This window comes from Ascaphus truei, chromosome 17 (assembly GCF_040206685.1).
Source record: "Ascaphus truei isolate aAscTru1 chromosome 17, aAscTru1.hap1, whole genome shotgun sequence".
Lineage (NCBI taxonomy): Eukaryota > Metazoa > Chordata > Amphibia > Anura > Ascaphidae > Ascaphus > Ascaphus truei.
Window position 1 is genome coordinate 5,411,554 of NC_134499.1, and position 26,657 is coordinate 5,438,210.

Consider the following 26,657-nt stretch of genomic DNA (forward strand, 5'->3'; position numbering starts at 1 on the left):
CCCAGGCGGGATTGCTGCTTTAAATATTCTGGCTTTTTTTTTTAGATTCGACATTTATACACACACACACACACACACACACACACACACACACACCTAATTGTAGTATAATGTAATACAATAATAAACTAATGTCAAAAACGAATGTTCTTACTAGGAATTTGTTTTTTTTAAAATGAGGGACTGGGGGCGGGATTAGAGGCGGGGTTGGGGGCGGGATTAGAGGCGGGACTAGGTGGCGAGTAGATTTTTTGGTTCGGCGAGTAGATTTTTGGGTGATTTGTCAAGCACTGTATATATTTATATATTTTTGGTGTAAATTACAGCCTGCCATAAAGTCACCGTGACAGTCAGGTTTTCAGGATGTCCCTGCTTCAGCACAGGTGGCTCAGTCAGAGGCTTAGTCTTCGACTGCACCACCTGTGCTGAAGCCGGTATATCCTGAAAACCTGTTGGGAGAGTCTTGAGGACAGGAGTTGAGGCCCCCCTTGCCTTAGGCAGCTGCAGTAGCAGGTCCGTGAGATCGGAGAGCTGGAAACATTTTAGAAGATGTCACTTTTTGTTTTACTCACCATGGCGTATTCTGTCTGGCAGAATACTGGCACATTACTCACCAGGGCGTATTCTGTCTGGCAGAATACTGGCACATTACTCACCAGGGCGTATTCTGTCTGGCAGAATACTGGCACATTACTCACCAGGGCGTATTCTGTCTGGCAGAATACTGGCGCATTACTCACCAGGGCGTATTCTGTCCTGGCAGAATACTGGCGCATTACTCACCAGGGCGTATTCTGTCTGGCAGAATACTGGCACATTACTCACCAGGGCGTATTCTGTCTGGCAGAATACTGGCACATTACTCACCATGGCGTATTCTGTCTGGCAGAATACTGCACATTACTCACCAGGGCGTATTCTGTCTGGCAGAATACTGGCACATTACTCACCATGCGCATTCTGTCTGGTAGAATACTGGCACATTACTCACCATGGCGTATTCTGTCTGGCAGAATACTGGCACATTACTCACCAGGGCGTATTCTGTCTGGCAGAATACTGGCACATTACTCACCAGGGCGTATTCTGTCTGGCAGAATACTGGCACATTACTCACCATGCGCATTCTGTCTGGCAGAATACTGGCACATTACTCACCATGGCATATTCTGTCTGGCAGAATACTGGCACATTACTCACCATGGCATATTCTGTCTGGCAGAATACTGGCACATTACTCACCATGGCATATTCTGTCTGGCAGAATACTGGCACATTACTCACCATGGCATATTCTGTCTGGCAGAATACTGGCGCATTACTCACCAGGGCGTATTCTGTCTGGCAGAATACTGGCACATTACTCACCATGGCATATTCTGTCTGCAGAATACTGGCACATTACTCACCAGGGCGTATTCTGTCTGGCAGAATACTGGCACATTACTCACCAGGGCGTATTCTGTCTGGCAGAATACTGGCACATTACTCACCAGGGCATATTCTGTCTGGCAGAATACTGGCACATTACTCACCAGGGCGTATTCTGTCTGGCAGAATACTGGCACATTACTCACCAGGGCGTATTCTATCTGGCAGAATACTGGCACATTACTCACCATGCGCATTCTGTCTGGCAGAATACTGGCACATTACTCACCAGGGCATATTCTGTCTGGCAGAATACTGGCACATTACTCACCAGGGCGTATTCTGTCTGGCAGAATACTGGCACATTACTCACCAGGGCGTATTCTGTCTGGCAGAATACTGGCACATTACTCACCATGCGCATTCTGTCTGGCAGAATACTGGCACATTACTCACCAGGGCATATTCTGTCTGGCAGAATACTGGCACATTACTCACCAGGGCGTATTCTGTCTGGCAGAATACTGGCACATTACTCACCATGCGCATTCTGTCTGGCAGAATACTGGCACATTACTCACCAGGGCGTATTCTGTCTGGCAGAATACTGGCACATTACTCACCAGGGCGTATTCTGTCTGGCAGAATACTGGCGCATTACTCACCAGGGCGTATTCTGTCTGGCAGAATACTGGCACATTACTCACCAGGGCGTATTCTGTCTGGCAGAATACTGGCGCATTACTCACCATGGCATATTCTGTCTGGCAGAATACTGGCACATTACTCACCAGGGCGTATTCTGTCTGGCTGTAGCCAGTGGCGGATTTCCCATTAGACCGAGTAGGCATTTTTTTGGGGAGAAAGTGCGTGCGTGTGTGTATGCCTTACCTTTTCTGGAGCAGGCTCCCTCCTGTAGCGTCGCACCGTCCCAATATCAAATGACACCACAACATCACGACGCATTGCCATGACAACACAGTGTCAAATGATGTTGCGACGTCACATGCTGCCGTGACGTTACTACGCTAGGGCGGGGGGCCACCTCCCAGCGGCAGAAACGGAAATCCGCCAGCGGCTGTAGCCACTTCCAGCAAATTGTAAGCAATGTCCAGTATTATGGTTGAAAAATCAGTATTTTAAAGACCAGTCCCAAATTTATTGCAAAATTCCTAGAACTAGATCAAGAATACAATATAAAAAGTATACTTTGTGGAAAGAGAAGAGATTACCAAAAATATAAAAAAAATTGCAAGGAAAATGATGCGTAGGGATTGATACTGAACCAAAAAGTAATACAGTTCTTATGCCTTGTAAATGTCTGCAGCCCACAGAGCCGCACTCTCTCCCCTTCCCTGCAAGGTACAGGAGAGTTTGTGCAGCGCACAGACACGCACTCTCTCCCCTTCCCTGCAAGGTACAGGAGAGTTTGTGCAGCGCACAGACACGCACTCTCTCCCCTTCCCTGCAAGGTACAGGAGAGTTTGTGCAGCGCACAGACACGCACTCTCTCCCCTTCCCTGCAAGGTACAGGAGAGTTTGTGCAGCGCACAGACACGCACTCTCTCCCCTTCCCTGCAAGGTACAGGAGAGTTTGTGCAGCGCACAGACACGCACTCTCTCCCCTTCCCTGCAAGGTACAGGAGAGTTTGTGCAGCGCACAGACACGCACTCTCTCCCCTTCCCTGCAAGGTACAGGAGAGTTTGTGCAGCGCACAGACACGCACTCTCTCCCCTTCCCTGCAAGGTACAGGAGAGTTTGTGCAGCGCACAGACACGCACTCTCTCCCCTTCCCTGCAAGGTACAGGAGAGTTTGTGCAGCGCACAGACACGCACTCTCTCCCCTTCCCTGCAAGGTACAGGAGAGTTTGTGCAGCGCACAGACACGCACTCTCTCCCCTTCCCTGCAAGGTACAGGAGAGTTTGTGCAGCGCACAGACACGCACTCTCTCCCCTTCCCTGCAAGGTACAGGAGAGTTTGTGCAGCGCACAGAGCCGCACTCTCTCCCCTTCCCTGCAAGGTACAGGAGAGTTTGTGCAGCGCACAGACACGCACTCTCTCCCCTTCCCTGCAAGGTACAGGAGAGTTTGTGCAGCGCACAGACACGCACTCTCTCCCCTTCCCTGCAAGGTACAGGAGAGTTTGTGCAGCGCACAGACACGCACTCTCTCCCCTTCCCTGCAAGGTACAGGAGAGTTTGTGCAGCGCACAGACACGCACTCTCTCCCCTTCCCTGCAAGGTACAGGAGAGTTTGTGCAGCGCACAGACACGCACTCTCTCCCCTTCCCTGCAAGGTACAGGAGAGTTTGTGCAGCCCACAGACACGCACTCTCTCCCCTTCCCTGCAAGGTACAGGAGAGTTTGTGCAGCCCACAGACACGCACTCTCTCCCCTTCCCTGCAAGGTACAGGAGAGTTTGTGCAGCGCACAGACACGCACTCTCTCCCCTTCCCTGCAAGGTACAGGAGAGTTTGTGCAGCGCACAGACACGCACTCTCTCCCCTTCCCTGCAAGGTACAGGAGAGTTTGTGCAGCGCACAGAGCCGCACTCTCTCCCCTTCCCTGCAAGGTACAGGAGAGTTTGTGCAGCGCACAGACACGCACTCTCTCCCCTTCCCTGCAAGGTACAGGAGAGTTTGTGCAGCGCACAGACACGCACTCTCTCCCCTTCCCTGCAAGGTACAGGAGAGTTTGTGCAGCGCACAGACACGCACTCTCTCCCCTTCCCTGCAAGGCACAGGAGAGTTTGTGCAGCGCACAGACACGCACTCTCTCCCCTTCCCTGCAAGGTACAGGAGAGTTTGTGCAGCGCACAGACACGCACTCTCTCCCCTTCCCTGCAAGGTACAGGAGAGTTTGTGCAGCGCACAGACACGCACTCTCTCCCCTTCCCTGCAAGGTACAGGAGAGTTTGTGCAGCGCACAGACACGCACTCTCTCCCCTTCCCTGCAAGGTACAGGAGAGTTTGTGCAGCGCACAGACACGCACTCTCTCCCCTTCCCTGCAAGGTACAGGAGAGTTTGTGCAGCGCACAGACACGCACTCTCTCCCCTTCCCTGCAAGGTACAGGAGAGTTTGTGCAGCGCACAGAGCCGCACTCTCTCCCCTTCCCTGCAAGGTACAGGAGAGTTTGTGCAGCGCACAGACACGCACTCTCTCCCCTTCCCTGCAAGGTACAGGAGAGTTTGTGCAGCGCACAGACACGCACTCTCTCCCCTTCCCTGCAAGGTACAGGAGAGTTTGTGCAGCGCACAGACACGCACTCTCTCCCCTTCCCTGCAAGGTACAGGAGAGTTTGTGCAGCGCACAGACACGCACTCTCTCCCCTTCCCTGCAAGGTACAGGAGAGTTTGTGCAGCCCACAGACACGCACTCTCTCCCCTTCCCTGCAAGGTACAGGAGAGTTTGTGCAGCGCACAGACACGCACTCTCTCCCCTTCCCTGCAAGGTACAGGAGAGTTTGTGCAGCGCACAGACACGCACTCTCTCCCCTTCCCTGCAAGGTACAGGAGAGTTTGTGCAGCGCACAGACACGCACTCTCTCCCCTTCCCTGCAAGGTACAGGAGAGTTTGTGCAGCGCACAGACACGCACTCTCTCCCCTTCCCTGCAAGGTACAGGAGAGTTTGTGCAGCGCACAGACACGCACTCTCTCCCCTTCCCTGCAAGGTACAGGAGAGTTTGTGCAGCGCACAGACACGCACTCTCTCCCCTTCCCTGCAAGGTACAGGAGAGTTTGTGCAGCGCACAGACACGCACTCTCTCCCCTTCCCTGCAAGGTACAGGAGAGTTTGTGCAGCGCACAGACACGCACTCTCTCCCCTTCCCTGCAAGGTACAGGAGAGTTTGTGCAGCGCACAGACACGCACTCTCTCCCCTTCCCTGCAAGGTACAGGAGAGTTTGTGCAGCGCACAGACACGCACTCTCTCCCCTTCCCTGCAAGGTACAGGAGAGTTTGTGCAGCGCACAGACACGCACTCTCTCCCCTTCCCTGCAAGGTACAGGAGAGTTTGTGCAGCGCACAGAGCCGCACTCTCTCCCCTTCCCTGCAAGGTACAGGAGAGTTTGTGCAGCGCACAGAGCCGCACTCTCTCCCCTTCCCTGCAAGGTACAGGAGAGTTTGTGCAGCGCACAGACACGCACTCTCTCCCCTTCCCTGCAAGGTACAGGAGAGTTTGTGCAGCGCACAGACACGCACTCTCTCCCCTTCCCTGCAAGGTACAGGAGAGTTTGTGCAGCGCACAGAGCCGCACTCTCTCCCCTTCCCTGCAAGGTACAGGAGAGTTTGTGCAGCGCACAGACACGCACTCTCTCCCCTTCCCTGCAAGGTACAGGAGAGTTTGTGCAGCGCACAGACACGCACTCTCTCCCCTTCCCTGCAAGGTACAGGAGAGTTTGTGCAGCGCACAGACACGCACTCTCTCCCCTTCCCTGCAAGGTACAGGAGAGTTTGTGCAGCGCACAGACACGCACTCTCTCCCCTTCCCTGCAAGGTACAGGAGAGTTTGTGCAGCGCACAGACACGCACTCTCTCCCCTTCCCTGCAAGGTACAGGAGAGTTTGTGCAGCGCACAGACACGCACTCTCTCCCCTTCCCTGCAAGGCACAGGAGAGTTTGTGCAGCGCACAGACACGCACTCTCTCCCCTTCCCTGCAAGGTACAGGAGAGTTTGTGCAGCGCACAGACACGCACTCTCTCCCCTTCCCTGCAAGGTACAGGAGAGTTTGTGCAGCGCACAGACACGCACTCTCTCCCCTTCCCTGCAAGGTACAGGAGAGTTTGTGCAGCGCACAGACACGCACTCTCTCCCCTTCCCTGCAAGGTACAGGAGAGTTTGTGCAGCGCACAGACACGCACTCTCTCCCCTTCCCTGCAAGGCACAGGAGAGTTTGTGCAGCGCACAGACACGCACTCTCTCCCCTTCCCTGCAAGGTACAGGAGAGTTTGTGCAGCGCACAGACACGCACTCTCTCCCCTTCCCTGCAAGGTACAGGAGAGTTTGTGCAGCGCACAGACACGCACTCTCTCCCCTTCCCTGCAAGGTACAGGAGAGTTTGTGCAGCGCACAGAGCCAACAAGAAAATGTCTAGAATTCTAAAATGTAAAAGTAGTTTTAAAATTAGTTTGAAACAAATTAATGCATTAATATGAGAGTATTAAGAGTAGTTACAATTAAAAGAAAAGGAAATTCTTATTAAAATATATTTTTTTGCAGGAATAAGAATCAAACTTTTGTTTTTTTCACCATGAGTGTAGAGACATACTACTGCTTAGTGTAGATTTTTGGTATCAATGACAAGATATAATTTTTTAGGATCATATTTAATTATTTGGCTACAAATCAGAAGATTATGATTTCTGATTGTCTTATTATTTCTGTGTTCCACGCTGAAAAAAAAAAAAAAGAGAGACACTGTTAACCCCGTAATACCTTTTTTATTTTAAATAATCAGATGAAAGTCATTGAACGGTAGGGGGCGAATTCGCATCATTCGTTCTTAAGGGGTTAAATATTTTCTGTGCTTTTTTTTTTATAGAAAGATCATAGTAAATTGTGTGAGAAATAATAATTCCATGTCACGGAGTGAAATATTATGTAATTCCCAAACATTTAATGATTTAGGAGTGAAAGGTAACAAGGGTTAAGATAAACCTATGTTGTGTTAGATTTTAAAAGAAAAGGTTTGTAATGTGGCAGTTGTGAACGGATTGTGTTTGCGTCCTACTGGACAACAGTCTATAAAATACCTATTAGCGGTATAGAATATTATATTAAGATTTTGTTACTCCCCGACTCATACGTTAGACTAGTATTTACATATAGTAATTCCATAGCTCATTAACATGTTTTTACCAGCACGGGCTTTGGAACTCCTGGGCATGGGAGATACTGTGTTACAATGTGAAAATGGTCTATTGATACAAATAAAATATGAAGTAGAACATGTAAAGGTTTTAAATAAAGTTTGTTTTACTGTTTTAGAGTCAGGACTGAGACTACATCCAAAGAACAAGTTTTTAGGGTATTAATATTAGACAAATGAAAGAGTCTGATCCAATAGTGGAAGGCGGCTTTACACCCTGCTGCATTCCCGCACTTCCCCCATGCTTCTCCAGCAGTTCCCCCGCACTTACCCCAGCATCCGCCCTACACGATCCCCCCAGCAACTACCAGAGGTAGGGGGGCGGGGTTCTGTGTGCCTGCATGCCTGCCGTGTGCCTGCCTGTCTGTGTCTGTATGGCCCGCGAACGATGTTATAAATATCCAAATGGCCCTTGGCAGAAAAAAGGTTCCCCACCCCTGTTTTAAAGGGAGAGTTCCAGATTTACAGTGAATGACTGTAGACGGAGGTATTGCACAGGATATGGGAGAGCCAGAATATAGCATTAACCCACTCGTCAGGGTTGTGCTTATACAGAAAAAAAAATCTGATGGCCCTAGAATTTTAGGGTATAGGGAAGATTTTTTTTTGTTTTTTTAGTTAAAGTTTCTCTGTTCAATCTTGACAGGAAACTGACACTTTGTTTTCTTAAATGAGCCGGTCCGGTTTCATTTTCAAACAGCAGTAATTAAAATGATTGAAGGTTACAGCAGCTACAACAAACCAATTGTAGGAAAATGTGTATCTTACCACAACATACATGGTCAGAGCATATACAGTACATGTTTGTTGAGGGGGGGGGGGGGGGGAGGGTGTGATCTAGTACGCTAGTTACGATTGGTAATTATAAAAATATTCAAAAAATAAAAGTTCTTTTGAAATATTAAGGAAATGCAGCAATCTCATTATTAGTGTAGAAACTCTAGGTCACAAAAGCCAAAGAAAGAAAGGAATTACAAGCATAGTATATATAGATGGTATAATTTACATTAAAGGATAGGCAGGTAACTATGATTAATCCGATATCACTGCCCAGAACCTGGTACTGCACTTTACTCTCTCTCCGGGTGAAGGATGGATCTGGAAACCTGGAAGAAAGTCCCATTTGGACAAAGTACCAGACAAACCAGAATTTCTTTTTTTCCTGAGAGTATAAAGTTAACAGGTCCATGGTATCTGAAACTTTTTGGAACCAGAGATGTCCGATGTCCAAAATGGACTACGGAAGAAGAAACCCCATTTTCTAAACCAGAACCAAAAGATAAAGGACACAGATCCATCAGACGAACAGCGGCCATTTCTAGAACCAAAGATGGAAGACAAGATCGGAAGCAAGGAAAATAAAATAAAGACACGTCATAAACAAACCATACTGCATACACTATTCCATGTTACTGTATGATTTATATGCTTTTATGGGAACATATTGTGGGACAAAAATTAAGTGTTGAGGACATGTGAAGATCAAGAAGTTGGCCTCTATTGGCACAGTGCATGTTAATATGACCCATCCTATTGTCACATAAATGGACATACAGTATGTAACTAGCGAGATGTGGCTTAAGAATGTACAAGTCAATATAATAAACAATCAGATGCAGATAGATGCAGATAGCCCAGGTACTTTGGCTATGGAAGAAAAGTTTGGACTCCATACCTGTGTGTGAATGTATCTGAAAGGAATTGATATAGACACTTTAAATCAAGTATACTAACACGTATGGCAGAATTACAGATCTCGTCTTGAAATCTACCGGCTAGTAAGCAGTTATTTATGAAGGAAGTGAATGAAGATAGGACGATTTCAAGTCTGAATAATAAAGATGCTATATTATCTATATCTATATCTATATATATATATATATTCAGCATGTAACTAGTTAAAATAAGTAATAAAGTATTAAGTTAGAAATTATATTGGAAAATTATTAGCTGCCTCTGCAAAGATTGGCATAAATAAGTCTGAAGACAGGCAGGTGTAGATATGTTTTAGCTTATTCATTTCCATTTTGTATAGAACTTGGTATGTTTAATGTCTGCTGAGTTGAATAGTATATGATCATGAGTTTGGAATCATTAAATAGTTAGTTGTAAGACGATACAATAGAGGTCAATCTTAAAAGATTAGGAACACAGTAACACTAGTTACAGTAAAAGAGGGTTTTGTAAATCACAGTAAATATTGCTAAATGAAGAAACAGTGTTCTAATGTTGATGACTAAGAACATTGGGCTGACCGTGAGAAAAAACAGAAAGAGATACCCAGGCGCTACCTCTAAACTGATAAGGGTAGGGAAATAAAAATGTGGAATTACAACCTTAAGAGTTCATAAGGTTCCCCTCAGCTTCTTGGTCTCTTCCTGTGACTCAAAAACCCCAAAAGGTGATTGCTAGGTTAAAGATAATTAAAAGAAAATGTATAAAAATTGTATTTGGATGTATAGAATTCAGAAATCATTTCACACCACCAAGCTAAGAATCCTCCACTCTAACTAAATTCTATATGCCTGAAAACCTGATGTAACCGACTGAAATGATGCTGTAAAAAGATGTGTTCTATTTGTCTCTGAATAAATTTAGAAAAGAACAGAAGGAAAGGTTACAGTAAGGGCAGTTACAATGTGGAAGTCATTACCCATGGAGACTGTGACACGGAGACTGTGATGGCAGATACACTAGATTTGTTTTAAAAAAAAGGTTGAATGTCTTTTTAGAAAGGAAAGGTATACAGGGATATACCAAATAAGTAAACATGGGAAGGATGTTGATCCAGGGATTAATCCGATTGACAATTCTTGGAGTCAGGAAGGAATTAATTTTCCCCTTATGAGATCATTAGATGATATTCCACTGGGATTTTCTGTTTGCCTTCCTCTGTATCAATATACTGTAAGTACCGATATAGGATAAAGTATTTGTCGTCTAAATTTAGCACAGGTTGATGTTTGGATAGATGTCTTTTCAACCTCATCTACTATGTAACTAAACCATGGACTATTTGATATACAGTATATTGAAGGGTGGGACATTTGTACCCATTTTATGAGCTAAATATTCAGTGTGCTCATTTGCCCGTCACTTCCCAGAATCCCTGGCTGCAGTGGAAGCACTGTATGCCAAGAGATAACGGGGAAGAGCAGGGCTGCACACCTGAGACACGTGATTGTGCTCAAAGGGGGATTTGTATTTGCTGTGGAACATTACACAGGAAAGTGAATGCTGAAGAGTATCCTCAAATCTCACACGTAGATCTTCAGAGGAGATATTTGAAGGACACAGTTCAAGAAGAGATTTCACTTGGACCCAAGAAAGTGCAAACAGCTTGCACTGATCGTACAAATAGGATGATCGTATGTAAATAGGCACCAGATCACTTCACATGCCAACTCCCAAAATACCAGATCTCAAGGGCCATACACAGAATGATACGCTGTGACATTGCACAGTAATGCTGCGCGCATTACTGTGATGGATTTAATCATTTGCAGTGATCTCTATAAACACATGTGCACGAAACACCTTCTCCGTGACACTCACGCAGGAAGTGTTTTACACACGTGTACAAAGGGAAGGGCTAAGCCAGCGAACTCCTGTACTCAATAGCCCCCAACAGGTCAGGTTTTAAGGATATCCCTGCTTCAGCACAGTTGGCTCAATCAGACCCTGCTTAAGAACAGGTGGCTCAGTCTTCAACTGAGCTACCTGTGCTGAAACTGGGATATGCTTAAAACCTGACAAGTTTTGGGGGGACTTGATGACTAAAGTGGAGCACCCGTGGGCTAAGCCCCCCTGAGCACAGGATCGCAGCCTCATGACCACACAGGAAGTAGAATCCCGCGGGGAAGAAAAAGCAGTGCACTGCTATCTATAAAGGCTGGATCGCTCAAAAAAGTTAAAATGAAATTTATTGGGCTAAGCACAACATGATAAAAGGAAATAGGAACAGGCAGAGAAACTGACATTTCGCGCGTGTGAGCGCTTGGACAAAGAGCGGTCTCTCTCTGGTCAGTAATCACATTAAATAGAGATACATACCGGATGGACCGCCCCCGGGCTCCTCGATGATGTTCCCCTCAAGGCCGTCTTAACTGCATTATAGGCCCCCGGGCAAAGCAGAGCACTGCCAACTCTACCCTACAAGTCGTAATTTTTCTCCTTCTGCCGAGTTAGCGGGAGATTTCAATGTTGAGGCGGGTGATCGGAAAATGAGTGTTAAATTCTGGTCTGTGCATAGATTAGCGTGGGGCCCTATGGTCGTGGGGCCCCCGGGCAACTGCCCAGCGTGCCCATGCGTTAAGACGGCACTGGTTCCCCACACACCAAATCGTCGTAATAGACGTCATCCAGGTATGTGGAAGATCGACTGGCGGGTCACCGGTGGGTGTCCATATTACACCAAAAATAAAAAAAAAACAACAATGTCAATAAAGATGTACACAACAATAAAAGCCTATAAAGATGCATATACAATTAAATGTACATCTATACCGGAAGAATAGCCACCCACATCGTTTCCCCGTGACAATTTGTAACACGAGAAACGCGTCAGTTTCTCTCTGCCTGTTCATATTTCCCTTTATCATGCTGCGCTTAGCACAATAAACTTCACTTGAACTTTTTCGAGCAATCCAGCCTTTATTTTTGAACCACAGCCGTGCGCCACCTTTTCTCCCCTCCCCCGCAGGATTCTCCTTCCGGCATCTGACTGCAAGCTGGGAGCACGCTGCCCCTGGACATCAATCCGCATGGTCGCAAGTAATCGGATTTCATTACATGGTCTTCATGGACTTACTTTTGAAGACCTAACTATATATCTTTTAAGTCTTACTGCAGGCGGCGTTATCTTTTATGTTGTGAGGGGCTCTGGATCTACAACTTTTGTGGCATCTTTCAGACATTCCCTTTTGGTGCAATTATTTAGATCCACCATCCGATCTGGGAGTATTATGGACTCTATAAATTCAACTTTCCTATGCTGATCCGGGAAAGACATTTACAACGTCAAGCTATACAACTGACATACATACATACATACATACATACGTACGTACGTACATACATACATACATACATACATACATACATACATACATACATACATACATACATACATACATACATACATACATACATACATACATACAGTACATACATACATACATACATACATACATACATACATAGCCTGTGAACTCTAGAGCACTGGCATTTGAACCTTGGTTCTTATTTTCTCATCACCACATGAAACCTTGTCCGGGGGAAGAGTAACAGAGCATGAGGGCAGATCATTATTAGATTACCGTTATCTTGGCCCAGGATCAGAGAGTAGACGCTTCTCAGTCCAAACACGTTCAGAAAGTACCACGAAGCCGAGCTCACCCTGGCAAGCAAAACACACAAAAGGTGAGGTCAGCACAAGTTACAGGTGCAATGACATATTATACATACTGTATTTATTGACCACTACATTTTCGAAGTCGCCTATTCTATTATTCTTGTTACGCTGCAGATCTCTATTTTCACTCATGGAGGGTACAAAAATTGCCACCGCTTGCGCTCTCAGGCAAGACTGGCATTGGCGCCCATTGATTAGATGTTTTATAGGGGATTTAAACAAATAATGCTTTAAGTCGTTTGCATTTTTAATACAAAGAGCAGTCGTTATTTCCGAACAACCAAAGGAACAGTGAACGTCTGCACCAAGGAGCTTACACTCCAACATATTTAGCTGTACCACCAGGCGCCCTATACCGTGGGTAAGCAACAGCCCCAAAACAGAAGTAACCTTTTGGATATGTTTATATGAAGAACTTTGTGAGCACACACTTTTCTAATATCTATTAACAGATTAAAACTTAACTTATTTCAGCGTCTGAAAATCAGAACTATATGTGCGACGTTTTTATATAACCTTAAAGATCCCTTTGTTGCCTTCTTTATAGATTTTGCTTTCTAGGAGAATATAAGATGCCATACGATAACATGTATATTCTACTTATTAACACCTCCGCACTGCGCTTCCACCACGGTCCGAGCCTCATCATCAGTTTATATCTGCGCAAAATGTGGTCAAGAGAGTGTAAACTTCATCTCTACTATATTTATGATGAGCGCTCCTCTGTTACAGCGCACCCGGCTTTAGCACAAGTTCAGACAATGTTCACACTCGTGGCAACGCATTGAGGTGCAGTCTCACTGCTGGCATCAACCTCCACCCGCGGGATCATTCACTCTGCCTTTCTAATCAACAACCGTTTCTTACCAGGAGGCGTCCAGCGACAGGAGCTCGATCCCCTGCTGAAGCATCGGTTTGAAGCGCAGTGTCAGGGGAAATGGCACTTTCGCTAAAATGGAAACAGTCTTCGTTAAAAACATATATATATATTTTTAGACTGACAGTGAATACATGGGAGCCGAGAATATATAACCTTCATTTAGTAATGGATCTGTGGACGTTCCTGCTATTTAGCCCCAGGGTTAGACAGAGCAGAAAATAAACAGCTCTCTCATGGGGCCACGGCTACTAGATTGCAGTGGGGTGCTAGCCCCCAATGATCCCGTCGATATTACAAATTCGGGATAAGATCTGGTTTGCATGCCAGGTGGAAAAGCGAACGACACTCCACAAGCTCCACAACATGGCAGCCATGGTTTCCATATTGCAGAAACTCGGGGGATTCAGAGATTCCTCCCCCTCCCTCCCCAAGCACAAAGAATCAAACAGCCAGCTCCCAGGGACTAGATCTGAAATAGACAGTGTATGAGCCAGAAAGGAGGTTAATGATAGCCTTTGCTGGCCTAAAAAACACATTGCGAACCTAGAAGGCCACCAGTTTCACAGTACCATGACTTCTGTTTTAAGGATATCCCTGCTTCAGCACTGGTGGCTCAGTCAAAGACCGTGCCTGATTGAGCCACCTGTGGTGCAGCAGGTATATCCTTAACACCTGACCTGTTGGTGGCCCTGGAGGACTGGAGATGGCCGCCCCTGGTCTAAGGGTGGACATTAACAGAAAAAGAAATTGACTGGTGAAAACACCTGGAGTGCAAGATGGGTGCGCTAATAATACACAGACTGCTTTAAACCGTAGATACCAGGGAGGGGGTGTAGCAAAGGAGGGGTCATCTAGAGTGCATCAATCCCAATTCAATAATGATGAGAGTATTAGACAATACAGTTGCTTACAATCCTAATGTGCAAAATGATAAATATAAAAAAACCTGATAACCTCCCCCACCCACCCCTTAGATGCAGACTAGTGAGAGCAGACAACGACCAACGACAACGGCAATTACCTAATCAATTGGTTCTATTTGAACCTGAGTGCTCTAGCCAATGTGTGTATATATAGGGAGGTAGGGGGAGGTGCATCCCTGACGAAGTCACATCACGTGATGAAACGCGTAGGAGGAGCCAGCATTGAGTCCAGTGTACAGAGTGACAGAGGAAGCCGTGAGGTGAATATCCTGCTGCCTGCTGCCGATTAGGCTGACCAGCCTGCTGCCTGTCCTTACTGGATCTAGTGAGTGTGGAAGTCTAACTGGAGGGGGTAACCTGTAGACACCCAGGACTGTACATCCAACGGCGCATGCCAAGGAGACCCACAACCCCCGCTTACTCACGGAGGAAGTGAGTCCCAACAGTGTATGTGCCCTGTTCTGGAACCAAAGGGAGTACGCTGGTAATGTATGGTCAGACAGCTTAACTAGTTTCCTTTTAAAAGCACCACAAGTTCTTATCTTTTCTTCACTTTATTAAAAGGCAGCAGATAACAAAGTTACTTGTAGATGGTGTAGTGAGAGAGAGCTTGTACAATAATAGTGCCTGATAGTAAGGAGAAAAAGTAAAAACGATACTCTACCAAGAGCTGTAAAGCCATGAGTAGTGCTTGCTTAGGCTAAGGCCCCGCTGCCTCAGACCACGCGCCCGCACTGCAGACAGGCGGCGCGTGGAGAGGCCCTTGGGGCTTTTTCCGGTCCAAAGGGACTATTTTTGCGAGCGGAAGGACTTCGCAGGAACTGACAGCCAACAGCTGCAATCCAGACAACATCCACCCAAACAGGCAATATCTCTGCCCTTTTACACACCACTATCAGTTCATTTCTTGAACTGATCATTATAGCAATTCTATTTATATCAGAACTACATTTATTCTATGTGGTTGTTTAGTTTGTGTCTATGCACTAGTGTCATTTATGTGCAATTTTCATGTTTATATGGTCTTCATAGGTTAATATAAAGTTGAATTTACTTGTAACTGCACCGCCACTGAATTTCTCTTCTTTTTCCCTTTAGGGTGGACATTACTAACTCCATAAGGTTAGCCTTACTCCCTGCTAAGCAGACTCAGACCTGGAGGTGTGCAGCAGAGCTCCCACTTACTTGTCACAAACCCAGAGAAGGTCATGTTGATCCAGCCGCCGATGAGGATCATGGGGAGCACGTTAGTTACGTTGCCTTTCATCATGTCCGTTAGCATTGTGGGGTCTGAAAGGAGCAGAGGTGCAAAGAAATCAAACATGCGTGAAGATGGATTAGCACCCGATCCTTATAAAGGATACCTGCAGCTGGGACACGCCGGGAGTTATATTCACAAATGCCACCTTAATGGGTAACCCAACTCCAGTAACATCTTTTTGCCTTAAAGCAGCGGTCCAAGCTGCAGTTTTTAAATATATATATTTTCCCCTTTAATATGTGCATCCATACAATCCACACAATGATAAGTAATTAGCCAAGTTGCCGATCGGTGAAGACTCGGTTCGGGGGTTCACTAAATGGCTGTCAGTGCAGCAGAAGAGCACCAAAGATGTAAAAGTTCTGTGGGGAAGATCATGTGACCAGGCAGTCACTAGATACAATTGATGCACTGCTAGAGAGAGGGCAGGGCTCAAAAAGGGGTGTGCCAGAGCCTGTTTCAGAAGAGGAAGGGGATGTGACTTTGTAAATGGTTGCTGTAGAAACAAAAAATGCTTCTTACATTAGAATACATTAAAAATGTCAGAGTTGTTTAACAAAAATGCTACAAGTATTCTCATAGTACAGAACTGATTTATTTAAAAAATAAATAAAAGAAAACACTCACGTGTAAGCTATTGCTTGGTCAGCAGCATTAAAGTAATATAATCACAATACAGTGTCCTATTGTTATCCATGTCTGCACTATATTAAAGTTACACAAGTAAAGAAAAGCGGCTCCCTGTGTTCCTGCATTCGCCCGTTACAACGATACACAGATTCACTTTTGGACAGTACGATTCCTTTTATTGGACTTCACCTTCTAGTCAGTTTCTATCACTGAATAAAGCAGGGGATAAAATACAAATTACTTTTCAATCTGCGTCTCAGTATTTTGGGTGTAAATGGGGAAATGCACCATTACAGGGGAAGAATATCAAGCTCAGGGGGGGCCAACTACAGTCTTCAAGGGCCACCAACAGGTCAGGTTTTAAGGATATCCCTGCTTCAGCACTGGTGGCTCAATCAGTCGCTGTTAGAATAAATGCACCACCTGTGCTGAAGCAGGGATATCCTAAAAACCTGACCTGCTGGTGACCCGTGAGGACTGGAATTGGCCACCCTTGAGATAGGGTTAATCCTTTCAACTGGAAATGATGAGTGCGCCTGCAGAACGATGATAATATCACAACATCTGAAGATCCTTCCTACACACTGCAGGAGCTACAGATGTACACACAACCAACGTGAATATCCTCAGGACACTACAAATCCTTTATCACAACTGATAAGTAATAAGCTTGGTCAGTGGGGAGGCGAGCAGGTGTTACACCTCACACAGGCGCTCTGATAAGCGCTGACAGAAGGGGGAGTTACACTGTACCTGTCATAGGGGACGGGGGGACCACTTTCCTCTTGGTCTTTTTAAAAAATCCATCTTCAGAATTATTGAAGAAAAACTTCCTCATTAGGAAAGACTGGAAAGAGAAATGCATCGGGTCAGAAGGATGGAGAGACCAGGCGGTCCTGGAACATTTAGTAGCGTGGCTGTATTAGTGGACACTAGCTAAAGTGTCCGGCTTCACACGGGTCTCCCTCTCATCCCTTTCCTTTAATACCTTATGATGTCCCTCATTCTCTCGCTCATCCCCGTCTCGTGTGCCAACAGACTTCCTCTCTGTCTGCTTTCTATGTAAACTTTACTATAGCTATGACTCCTTATCTGCCACCAGGCTATGTGCATTATGATATCACGTGCCAGACACATAGCCTACCCAATACAACACCCAATGGCTGACTTGCTTGTCCAAGAAATGTTAATAACTCCATAGAATTAAAATGTTTAAATAAAAAGAACTCAAAAGGTGCACACCCCTGGGGTCCCCTTAGTATGCATGCAAAGTCAGAAAAGTCAGACTATTATTGATTCATCCCTTTACCAGCTCCAGCATAAAGGTCAGAGGTCACATATTTCAGCACACTGGCCATGTACCTGTTTGGATATGTATTTCCCATTTTCTCTGAGGACTCTACTTCGTATCAGGACCTGACTGGAAGAGACGATGGATAAGGAACAGTTAGAATACATTGCTGTTGCAGGAATAGGGAGTCTGTACCGCTGGCATTTAACCCTTGAATTTCTTTAGGGCAGTGAGGCAAACAGGCGTTGTGTAGACACAGAAATATCTCTCGCTACATGTTACTGGAGCAGGGAATGCAATGTGATGTGTATACAGATGCAGCGGCCGTTATTCGAACATTTCACTGAGCCTTTTTCGTGAACTCTGCAGTATTTCAAGCGGCATTCACACGTTATTCTTCCATGAACGCTGCCGTGAATACCGCCAATCACACCTGTATTTAGCGGTGTTGATATCTTTTTTAATTTCCTGGATTCTGATTTATTTGGGTGCAGTTCTTCGCGTATCCGCCAGATGGCAGAAATTAATTAATTCCCTTAGTACTATCCACTGGATAGTGCAGTCAGATTATGTACTATACTACTGTGTCAATTTGCAGGTGTTTAAAAACCAGATAAAAACCAAGTCTACCACAGTGATCCATTGTGAATTGACCTTGGTCCTTGAAGACATTATCAAATGTAGGCGTTTCATAATAAAAAGCTCTAAAAACACAATGGCTGTGGGCTTTTTTTCTACATTGTTATCACTGCACAATTGCTGAATGGACACCATGTCAACTCCGTACATGTATACTAAACCTGACTGTAGTTATGCATTTTTAATATTATCTGCAATTAATGCTGAAACAGATAAGAAAGCGACTTTATCAGAAATATATGACTATTTCATTTCGAACTATGATTTTTTTTTCAAAATTTTCACGAAAGTTCGTGGGTGGAAGCATTTTGTAAGCAAACCTTAACTAATGATGATTGCTTTTTTGCACTGCCCCTCCTCCGGGAGTCAGAAGAGGGTATTGGTCTCTGATCTCACTTTGACAGTATGTTTGCTCATGGCAACTACAAAAGGAGATAGGTCGGGTTTAATCCATGTAAGATTCATCTGTCCCGACCCAGCAATGTACCATCAACAGCTTACAATACCAGTCCAACCTTCAGTGAAAACCTGGCGAACCACAATCCTTGCTACCTTGACCCGCAATATTACCGGCAAGATTTCCAGCAACCAGCACTGGCTTACAATAACGGTTCTACGGTCAGCGAAAACCTGGCAAACCACAATCCTTGCTACCTGGCCCCGACAGATTTCCAGCCCGATTACCAACTTCAGCAGGCACCTGTCAACTATAATGCAGACTACAGGAGTGACCCCAGCTGGTACGCAAAATACACCTCTGACATTGGCTCATCACCACACGTTTGGCACAGTTTATAATGAAAGTAAATATAATGTACTACAGTATACTGTATCACACTATACAGTACAGTATTAACTTTAATTCCCAATGACACTACAGTAGTGTATGCCTGCCATACAGTATCAATGCTTGTACTGTACTCATGCACAGTACAGCGCGACTTGACGCATGCGCAATACCGGAAATAACTTTTTTTCCAGAAAAGAAACATTCAGCGTCAAAAGATACTGTAAGGAGTTAGTTCGATGGAACTCTAATATCGCTTTTTTTAAACGTTGCTTTTTTTACTTTTAGCCAGTCAGTATTACCAGCTTCACGCTTTAATAGCCAGTCAGTATTACCAGCTTCACGCTTTAAAAAAAACTAAAAAAAAAAAAAACTTTGCCACGCTATTCTTTTGGACAACACACTATAATTGTAAGCTTTATACAAAACCTTATACAGTATGATGCTATGTTTTCATCTTCAATGGGGGGGGGGGGGGGGGGTAGTGTTATACTATTGAAAACATTCACCTTTTGCTAGGCTTGTTCTGCTTTGCATGCTGTTTATGGAAATATCTCAGTCACACCCATGTTATTTACAGTATGTACTGCAGTGAACCTTTATGGTAAAACTGTTAAAATTATGTCTTTGAACTAAAGTGTATTATCCTGCACACTCGGACTGGCAAAGTTGCACCTTCCCCCCCTCACAAAGCATAGCAGAAGGGCATTCAACTGCTTATCGACACCTCCCCAAGAGCGATACAGGACATTCACACATTCTCATTCTTTTCAAGGCTGCATTGCATTCTGTAGTCTTTGAGGGAGGGAGAGGGGTGGATTATGACAAACTGTTATTATGGACCTCCCCAAGAGCGATTAATTATTTCTCAAGCTTTGAGTTTTGCACGTTGAACTAACAATCAGGCTCCAATTAGACATACACACATGCGCAGAAATGTGCTGACACGCATATGCGTTTCAATCAGGTTCCAATTAGACATACACGCATGCGCGGAATAAATATTTTACATTCGGAAGAAGCAAAAGACGTTGGATTTTAGTATTATTCCTTTCCTTTTATTATCCTGTACAAATTCAACATTTTATTCGTTAAAAATACTTTTTGTTCTGTGTGCTCATATTTTTATACTTCTACAGGTAGAAGTATTTGTATTTTAGGATTTGTGCATGGCTAAGGAGCCTCAGAAAGGACTTTTCCCATGTACAGTATACAGTATGAACTCAAAGTGTATCTTCAAATTACAATTACACACACTTGAAGTACTGTACGGCAATAAAAGACAGGTTGAATTGCAATTAGATTTTTAAGACTACAACTCGCGATCGTCTACTTGAGTTTCTCGATGGTATAGTAGACAACGCTAAAATGCCATTTTCTGCACTCGATAAAAACACTAGTAAACTTGCATCTTAACGCGGTGAAGTTTGAGGAAATCACGCAGCACGACCTGGGTAAGCCCAGGAATACAACCTGTGAAATGTTCCAACAACGGCCGCTGCATTTGTATGTCTCTATCACACTAGGTTAGACATTCGCAAAGCGAGTTAAGGGAGATACAAACTAAATGCAAAGAACACCTCAGCTCAACTGTAAAACCTTCAAAAAAATTATTTTTGTAATAAATTGATATTTTTATACGCTACAAGACCCCGTGAGTGCCTTCACTTTTGTGATTTGTGCTAGATTCTGATCCCCCTGCCCCCTTGGATTTCGTTGGTGGTGCGCTGGTGGCAACGTATAGTACAGTACCAGGAGTGCTCCTACCAAAGAACAAGAAATAGTTCTACACAGAAGTGGTGGAGAACACAGACAACCTCTTCTAGGAAGTGGTAGAGACGAGGGAATCTTTATTAGTGTCACAAGAAGTTTCATATACAGTAAGGAAACGTTTCCGAGAGCTCACCTGTCTGACACCTGCTCCTGAGTCAGCTTCTTGTCGCTCTGAAGCAGGATGGAGACATAGTGCCGGATCATTCCGACAAAGAACGTAATGAACACGATGGGGAGGACAACCCACAGGCGGATGTTGGAATCCAGCAACAGCTCCGGCTCAGCCATGTCTGCTACAGGATCGGAGTCAAAAAGCACCACCGATGGAAGCCCTTCACACTGCAGGCCCTACGAGCAATGAGGGGTTATCATCAGCCTTCCCTAGCCAGAAAACATACCACCGGTATGGTAACCATGTAATCTTTGTATTATTTCCCACAAGAGCAGCACCCAAGTTGGAAAAGCAGGCAGCTGTTTTGTACAGAAAGCGAATGTATATTATTGTAGCTTTTACCCCCAAATATGTCCTCCTTTATCCCAAATCCTGCTTACCAGCAAATAAATGGATGCAACGCTTGTATACAGCAATTTTCCTTTGCATGCGTTCTACTGTCACAGCAATTGTACCATCAAACACCTAAATGTCCCACTGTATGAGAGTATGCTGATGCTACCCGGTCCCCGGAGCATTATACAAAATCAGAGACAAACATATGCAAATTTCCTTGGAAAAGCAAGCGATTAATCCCATTCAAATGGTGGAAATTTCACAGCGCAAAGAGTATAATATACACACACGGGGTTCAAAGAGGGGCACGTCTGTGAGGCTTTCCCTCAGTCCAAGGCGGCCATTTTTAATTCGGGAAACTGCAGAGATTAACCTTTCCTCTCCCATTATGGCAATGAAAGGGTGCAGGTTACCCAGAGTAAATAAATAGCTGCTGGGTCCCACGTCTGATATGGGATCACACACACATATATACATATATATTACACACACGCGTGTGACAGCGGCCTTAACACACACACACATACACACACACACACACACACACACACACACACACACACACACACACACACACACACACACAACACCCTGAGGCCTGTGCGGCCCGCGCCTCACTCACCTCCTGTCCAGATTAGGCCGGGAGCGAAAACCCGTTACCCCCGCTACCGCCTCCTCCGCAGACCGCTATCCGGTACAGATGCACACGCCGGCCCCTGATTGGTGGTTGCGCCCTGTGTGAAGAACGATTGGCTGCTGGAAGCTGTCAATCGATTGCTGTCCAATACCGTTTTCTCATTTTGACCAATTCTACAGCGCCTGGAAGGAAAGGGGCGGTTCGCTGATGTCAACACCCGGGCTGGGTACCCTGCTGTAACCATGGTGACAGAATCCGGATGGGGGAATTCAAAGCGGCCATTTTTCATTTGGGAAACTATTGTTTAATTCTGTTTAAAAGATGGAACATGCATAAAATACTCAGGAGATGATGCTCAGCACTGATAATGTTGCACCTTTTTCCTCTTGTGGCAAAATGGTGTGACTTCCCCATCAGAAGCCACGAAACACGGCATAGCCAGCTTTTATAAGGCTGCACTTATAGTGCCGGCAATGGCAACATCGCATCAAAACAAATGCATTGCCGCCGTCGCGAGCGCTTATAGTAAGCACGACGCGACGGAGCGACGGCTGGGCTGCAATCGCTGGAAGTTATCTCAATTTGATTTTTCCATCAACCGTAGCCCGATGTCGCCGGCACTATAAGCGTAGCCTAAAGAAGGCATTGAGGCACTGCGATCCCTTAAGGGGGGTTGATTTTCATATACCAGTAAGGCACTCAAGGGCTTGATCTCATCCACTGAAAATGACTTATTTCTCTTCTTTCTTTTTTTTAATGCAGCAGGGTTCCTGTAGGTTATTCCTTATGTTAGCTTTAGAAGCTGTGCTTATAGTGTCGGCGACTGCGACGTCGCTCCAAAACAAAACAATTGACTCCGTCGCCAGTGCTTATAGTAAGCGTGACAGGGCGACCAAAAATTTGGGAGGGTAAATTTGATTTTTTTACAGACTGGTTTACAGACAGTCACATGTGGCGACAATCAATGACCCTGTCGCCAGCGATGTCGCTGAAAGTTAAATAACTTTCGCTAATGGCGACGGACGACGTCATCGGTCGCGTCACCGGCACTGTAAGCGCGGCCTAAGGTTGCTTAGGATATCTGTTCTTATTAGGGTTGTCAGATGGCTTCTCCAAAAATACTGGAACCAACGGTGAAAGGTGCAACATGCTCAAGAAAGACACCCCTCCCCCCCCCCAGTGTGGGACAGAGTGAGGAAGAAGCCTGCAGCTGATTGAAAGCCGGAGCCTGGCCCTGAGAGGACGGGCAGACGGCCCTGGCCAGAGGCCAACTTGCAGCACCGGGGTGGGGGTATTTTTTATATATATATGGGGGTGGGGGTAATTTTTATATATATATGGGGTGTGGGTGTATTTTGTATATGTATTGGGGAGGTGGGGTGTATTTTGTATATGTATTGGGGGTGTCATTTTTATGTTTTGGGGGTGGAGGTGTATTTTTATGTTTTGGGGTGGGGGTGTATTTTTATATGTATTTGAGGTGGGGGTGTATTTTTAATATGTGGTGGGGGCTCTGGGGGCTGTATTTATATTATGTATTGGGGGGTGGGGTTATATGTATTTAGGTGGGTGTTTTTTTGGAATTTATTTTGTGGGGGGGGGGAGCGATTGAGGGAGTGGGGTAATTGACAGAAGGTAGGAGCGAGTGAGAGAGTGGGGGTGGGAGGCAGTGAGTGAGGAAAAGAGGGAGTAAGGCAGCGTTTATAGTAGGTGCACGTGCGACAGAACGCATCGCGCCCGAGCGATGTGTGCACTTTTAGATGGAGGCGATGGGGAGGCATGGCAGACGCGGCACCAGGCTGGTTCGCCCTCATTGGCTGAACCGCTCACGTGATGCGGCCTCCGACCTGAAAAAACAAAATGATTCGTCTTTTGAAAAATCTGCTACGGGGTTGCTCTGCATCGCGTTCGCTATGGCCGGCCTGCATCAGCTGCACTGCGAAGTTGCACACGCCGTTGCGCTCACTATAAACACGGCCTAAGAACGAGACGCAGGGGAGAGAAATACATGCATAATAGTTTTTTATATATGGTGTGCTTTCGTCCCCCTTTTTTCTTTTCTTATAGATTGAAGTTTATTTAGGAATGACAAATAAAATGCATCAGCACATAAAAATAAAATCCATAGAAAAATACCTGTATATTTTGGGCTTGTTTAACTGCATGGCACACTAAATTGGGGCAGGTATGTCATTTCCTATCGTCTGATGTTGGTTGTTGCACTTGTGTTATAAGTTTCTGCACTGTATCTTTTGTAAAGCGCCGAGCACACCGTGGGCGCTATATAAAGATATACATACTACATTATTTTGCTTTACCACTTGATCCCTTGTTAAAAGGCAACCAACAAGGCATCAGATACCCCGAGATTTACATTTTTACATCTACGGCCATAAGGCGTGTGGGACTTGTGTCCTCTCCTGGAATTAATTCACTAAACACTAAGAAATTAAGTGAATCGACCATTAAATGAACAAATAAAACAAAGCATTGGCTGTAAAGAGGGATGATGTGCACGACAAGGCCCAATCCCCAGGGCCTCCAGTGCTGGTCAAGCAGAGGGAGGTGCAGCATGGAATCAGGATCCTTGCCCCATCACAATCGCTGTTGCCTGGACAACCTTGTGGAGAAAAAAAATGTGACCAGGAATGACCAGTGACCCCCTCCTCCCCCCAGGGAGAGGCCCAGCAGAAGGTATGTGAGGAGGGAGGATCAGGGAGGAGTAAACCTCCTGTCTATATAAGAATAATCCCAAACTCATCCTTTCAAAGGATAGGCTCTTACAAGTGTTGGTTACAGTTACACCCACACCCCATAGACTTTAATAGGTTCACCTTGTGACGACCATCAGCTGGGCACTTCATGGAGGGAATCCATTCTTGCATAGATACCAACTTCCAAATGAGTGCTGTTTGGTGATTTGGAACATGAAAGTATATTTTAACACAAAGAATATGACTATACTGGAACACTCTACCGGCGACTCTCGCATCCACCACCAGTTTAAGTTCTTTCAAAACGAGGACTGTCTCACATTTTAATCTTGTCAGTAACTGTTACATACGCCTATAATATACATCTTCTCTAAGTGTGCATGCAATGTATTGTATATAATGTATACCCTGTTCACTTATGTAACTGTATTTGTAACCATGTATTATTTGTCTTAACTCTGTGCCCAGGACATACTTGAAAACGAGAGGTAACTCTCAATGTATTACTTCCTGGTAACACATTTTATAAATAAATTAATTAATTAATTAATTAAAAGCAGAGACTGACAGTCTGAGAAGCTAAAAGTGATTATTAATTGAAAAATCAGTAGGCTGATGGGTCTACATTTACAGTGTTAGGCTAAGGCCCCGCTCCCAGAGTCAGCGCGCCCGCACTGCAGACAGGCGGTGCGCTGACATACACAGACCGCGATATGCGGTCTGTAGGGAGCGGGAGGTGGGCGGGAGTGGGAGGTTTGACAGGGAGGGGGCGTGGCTTGAGCGGAGGGACCCACTACTCTCCCCCCCTCCCTCCACGGACTCGGGCTGGAGCTGCTGATGGTAAGCAACACACACGCACACACGCACGCACTCACTCACGCACTCACTCATACACACACACACAGACAGAGGCAGGCACTCACGCACTCAGGCACACACATACACAGAGGCACTCGCACTCAGACACATACACACACAGACAGGCACGCTGCTTTCACTCCACACTCCCCGAAGCCTCCCCTCCCCATTAGCTCAGAGCCACACCACGTGACGCGTCAACGCTACGGATCACCATTTTCTTGTGTCCCATAGTGGCTGACGCGCCACAGCGTGTTGTGCGCTGTGCCGCCAGTGGGGACCGGCTCGGGAGGATTCCCCTGCTGGTGGGGAACTCGCGTGTGGCCGCCCGCGCCAACGAGCGCAGCGGGACCGAGGACTTAGGATTTTTAAGGCATCACTATCCAACAAACATCAGCTTTGTTCACTCCTTTAGAAGATTTTTTTTTTTAAAATAAGAGTATGAAAAAACAATCTTCTCTTTTCTGTCAGATGTTGTAATGGCTGGATATCACCTCTGGTCCCCGTGGACTCCGCTCGATGAGAGTTTTCAGTGGATCAGACGGACGACCCCAAAACCTTCTACCAAACACCCCTTCAGGGCAGTGCACACCTCCTCGGATCTGGAAGTACAGCTGTGCTTTCAGGAATTGTCCCTCGTTCAAGAAAACACAACTATAGGGCCAGCAATGAACCCACGGCCAACATACCATGGTATAGGCCCAAGAAGCATAAGGTACAAAAGGGACTTTGTAAGACCTCAGCCAGTGCAGCTCAGGGGATTGGATGCAGTGTTTGGTAGCATCATCACAGTTCAGCCACCAAAGTGGAGTGGCTCTTTCAGAGTTTCCGACAAGTCTGCTTTCTCCAAGATAATCAGCCACGAGCACAGGTGGCCATCAGGTCTCAAAGAACCACAGATCGAAATGGCCGTTAATATGTGCAAGCAGTTACTGCGTTCCATACTGCTGCTCTATGCCACATATAAGAAGTGCTCCTTCGCACTACAGCACTCAAAGTAAAATCGGGCATCACAAGATATTGGATACTAGGACGACGACCTGCAGCGCTGTGTAATCTGACACATTTCTGAGAGGCTTCAGAATTTAAACCAATACACAGCA

General features: G+C 45.7%; 2 protein-coding genes across 2 annotated transcripts in view; one reads left to right on the forward strand and one right to left on the reverse strand.

The window, feature by feature from the left end:
• The window catches only part of EMC3 (ER membrane protein complex subunit 3), a 36,667-nt gene extending 14,547 nt beyond the window's left edge, over window positions 1–22,120 (reverse strand). Inside the window, exons 1-7 of the mRNA XM_075573768.1 lie at window positions 21,968–22,120; window positions 20,971–21,185; window positions 17,710–17,767; window positions 17,101–17,194; window positions 15,642–15,746; window positions 13,521–13,602; window positions 12,559–12,638 (exon numbers count right to left, since the gene is read on the reverse strand). Coding sequence (XP_075429883.1) covers window positions 12,559–12,638; window positions 13,521–13,602; window positions 15,642–15,746; window positions 17,101–17,194; window positions 17,710–17,767; window positions 20,971–21,125 — 574 coding nt within the window. The 5' untranslated portion in view covers window positions 21,126–21,185; window positions 21,968–22,120. The remainder of the gene's footprint in view (window positions 1–12,558; window positions 12,639–13,520; window positions 13,603–15,641; window positions 15,747–17,100; window positions 17,195–17,709; window positions 17,768–20,970; window positions 21,186–21,967) is intronic.
• A 2,492-nt stretch (window positions 22,121–24,612) lies between these two features.
• Window positions 24,613–26,648, forward strand: FANCD2OS (FANCD2 opposite strand). Its single transcript, XM_075575057.1, has 2 exons — window positions 24,613–24,676; window positions 26,026–26,648. Exons 1-2 carry the CDS (start codon window positions 24,631–24,633, stop codon window positions 26,553–26,555), a joined length of 576 nt encoding a protein of 191 aa, XP_075431172.1. The 5' UTR covers window positions 24,613–24,630; the 3' UTR covers window positions 26,556–26,648.
• The last annotated feature ends 9 nt before the right edge of the window (window positions 26,649–26,657 follow it).

Coding starts and splice junctions, on each gene's coding strand:
- FANCD2OS (XM_075575057.1), top strand. CDS start 24,631: ATGACCAGTGACCCCCTCCTCCCCCCAGGGAGAGGCCCAGCAGAAG. Junction 24,677..26,025: donor AGGGAGAGGCCCAGCAGAAG/GTATGTGAGGAG, acceptor CTTTTCTGTCAG/ATGTTGTAATGGCTGGATAT.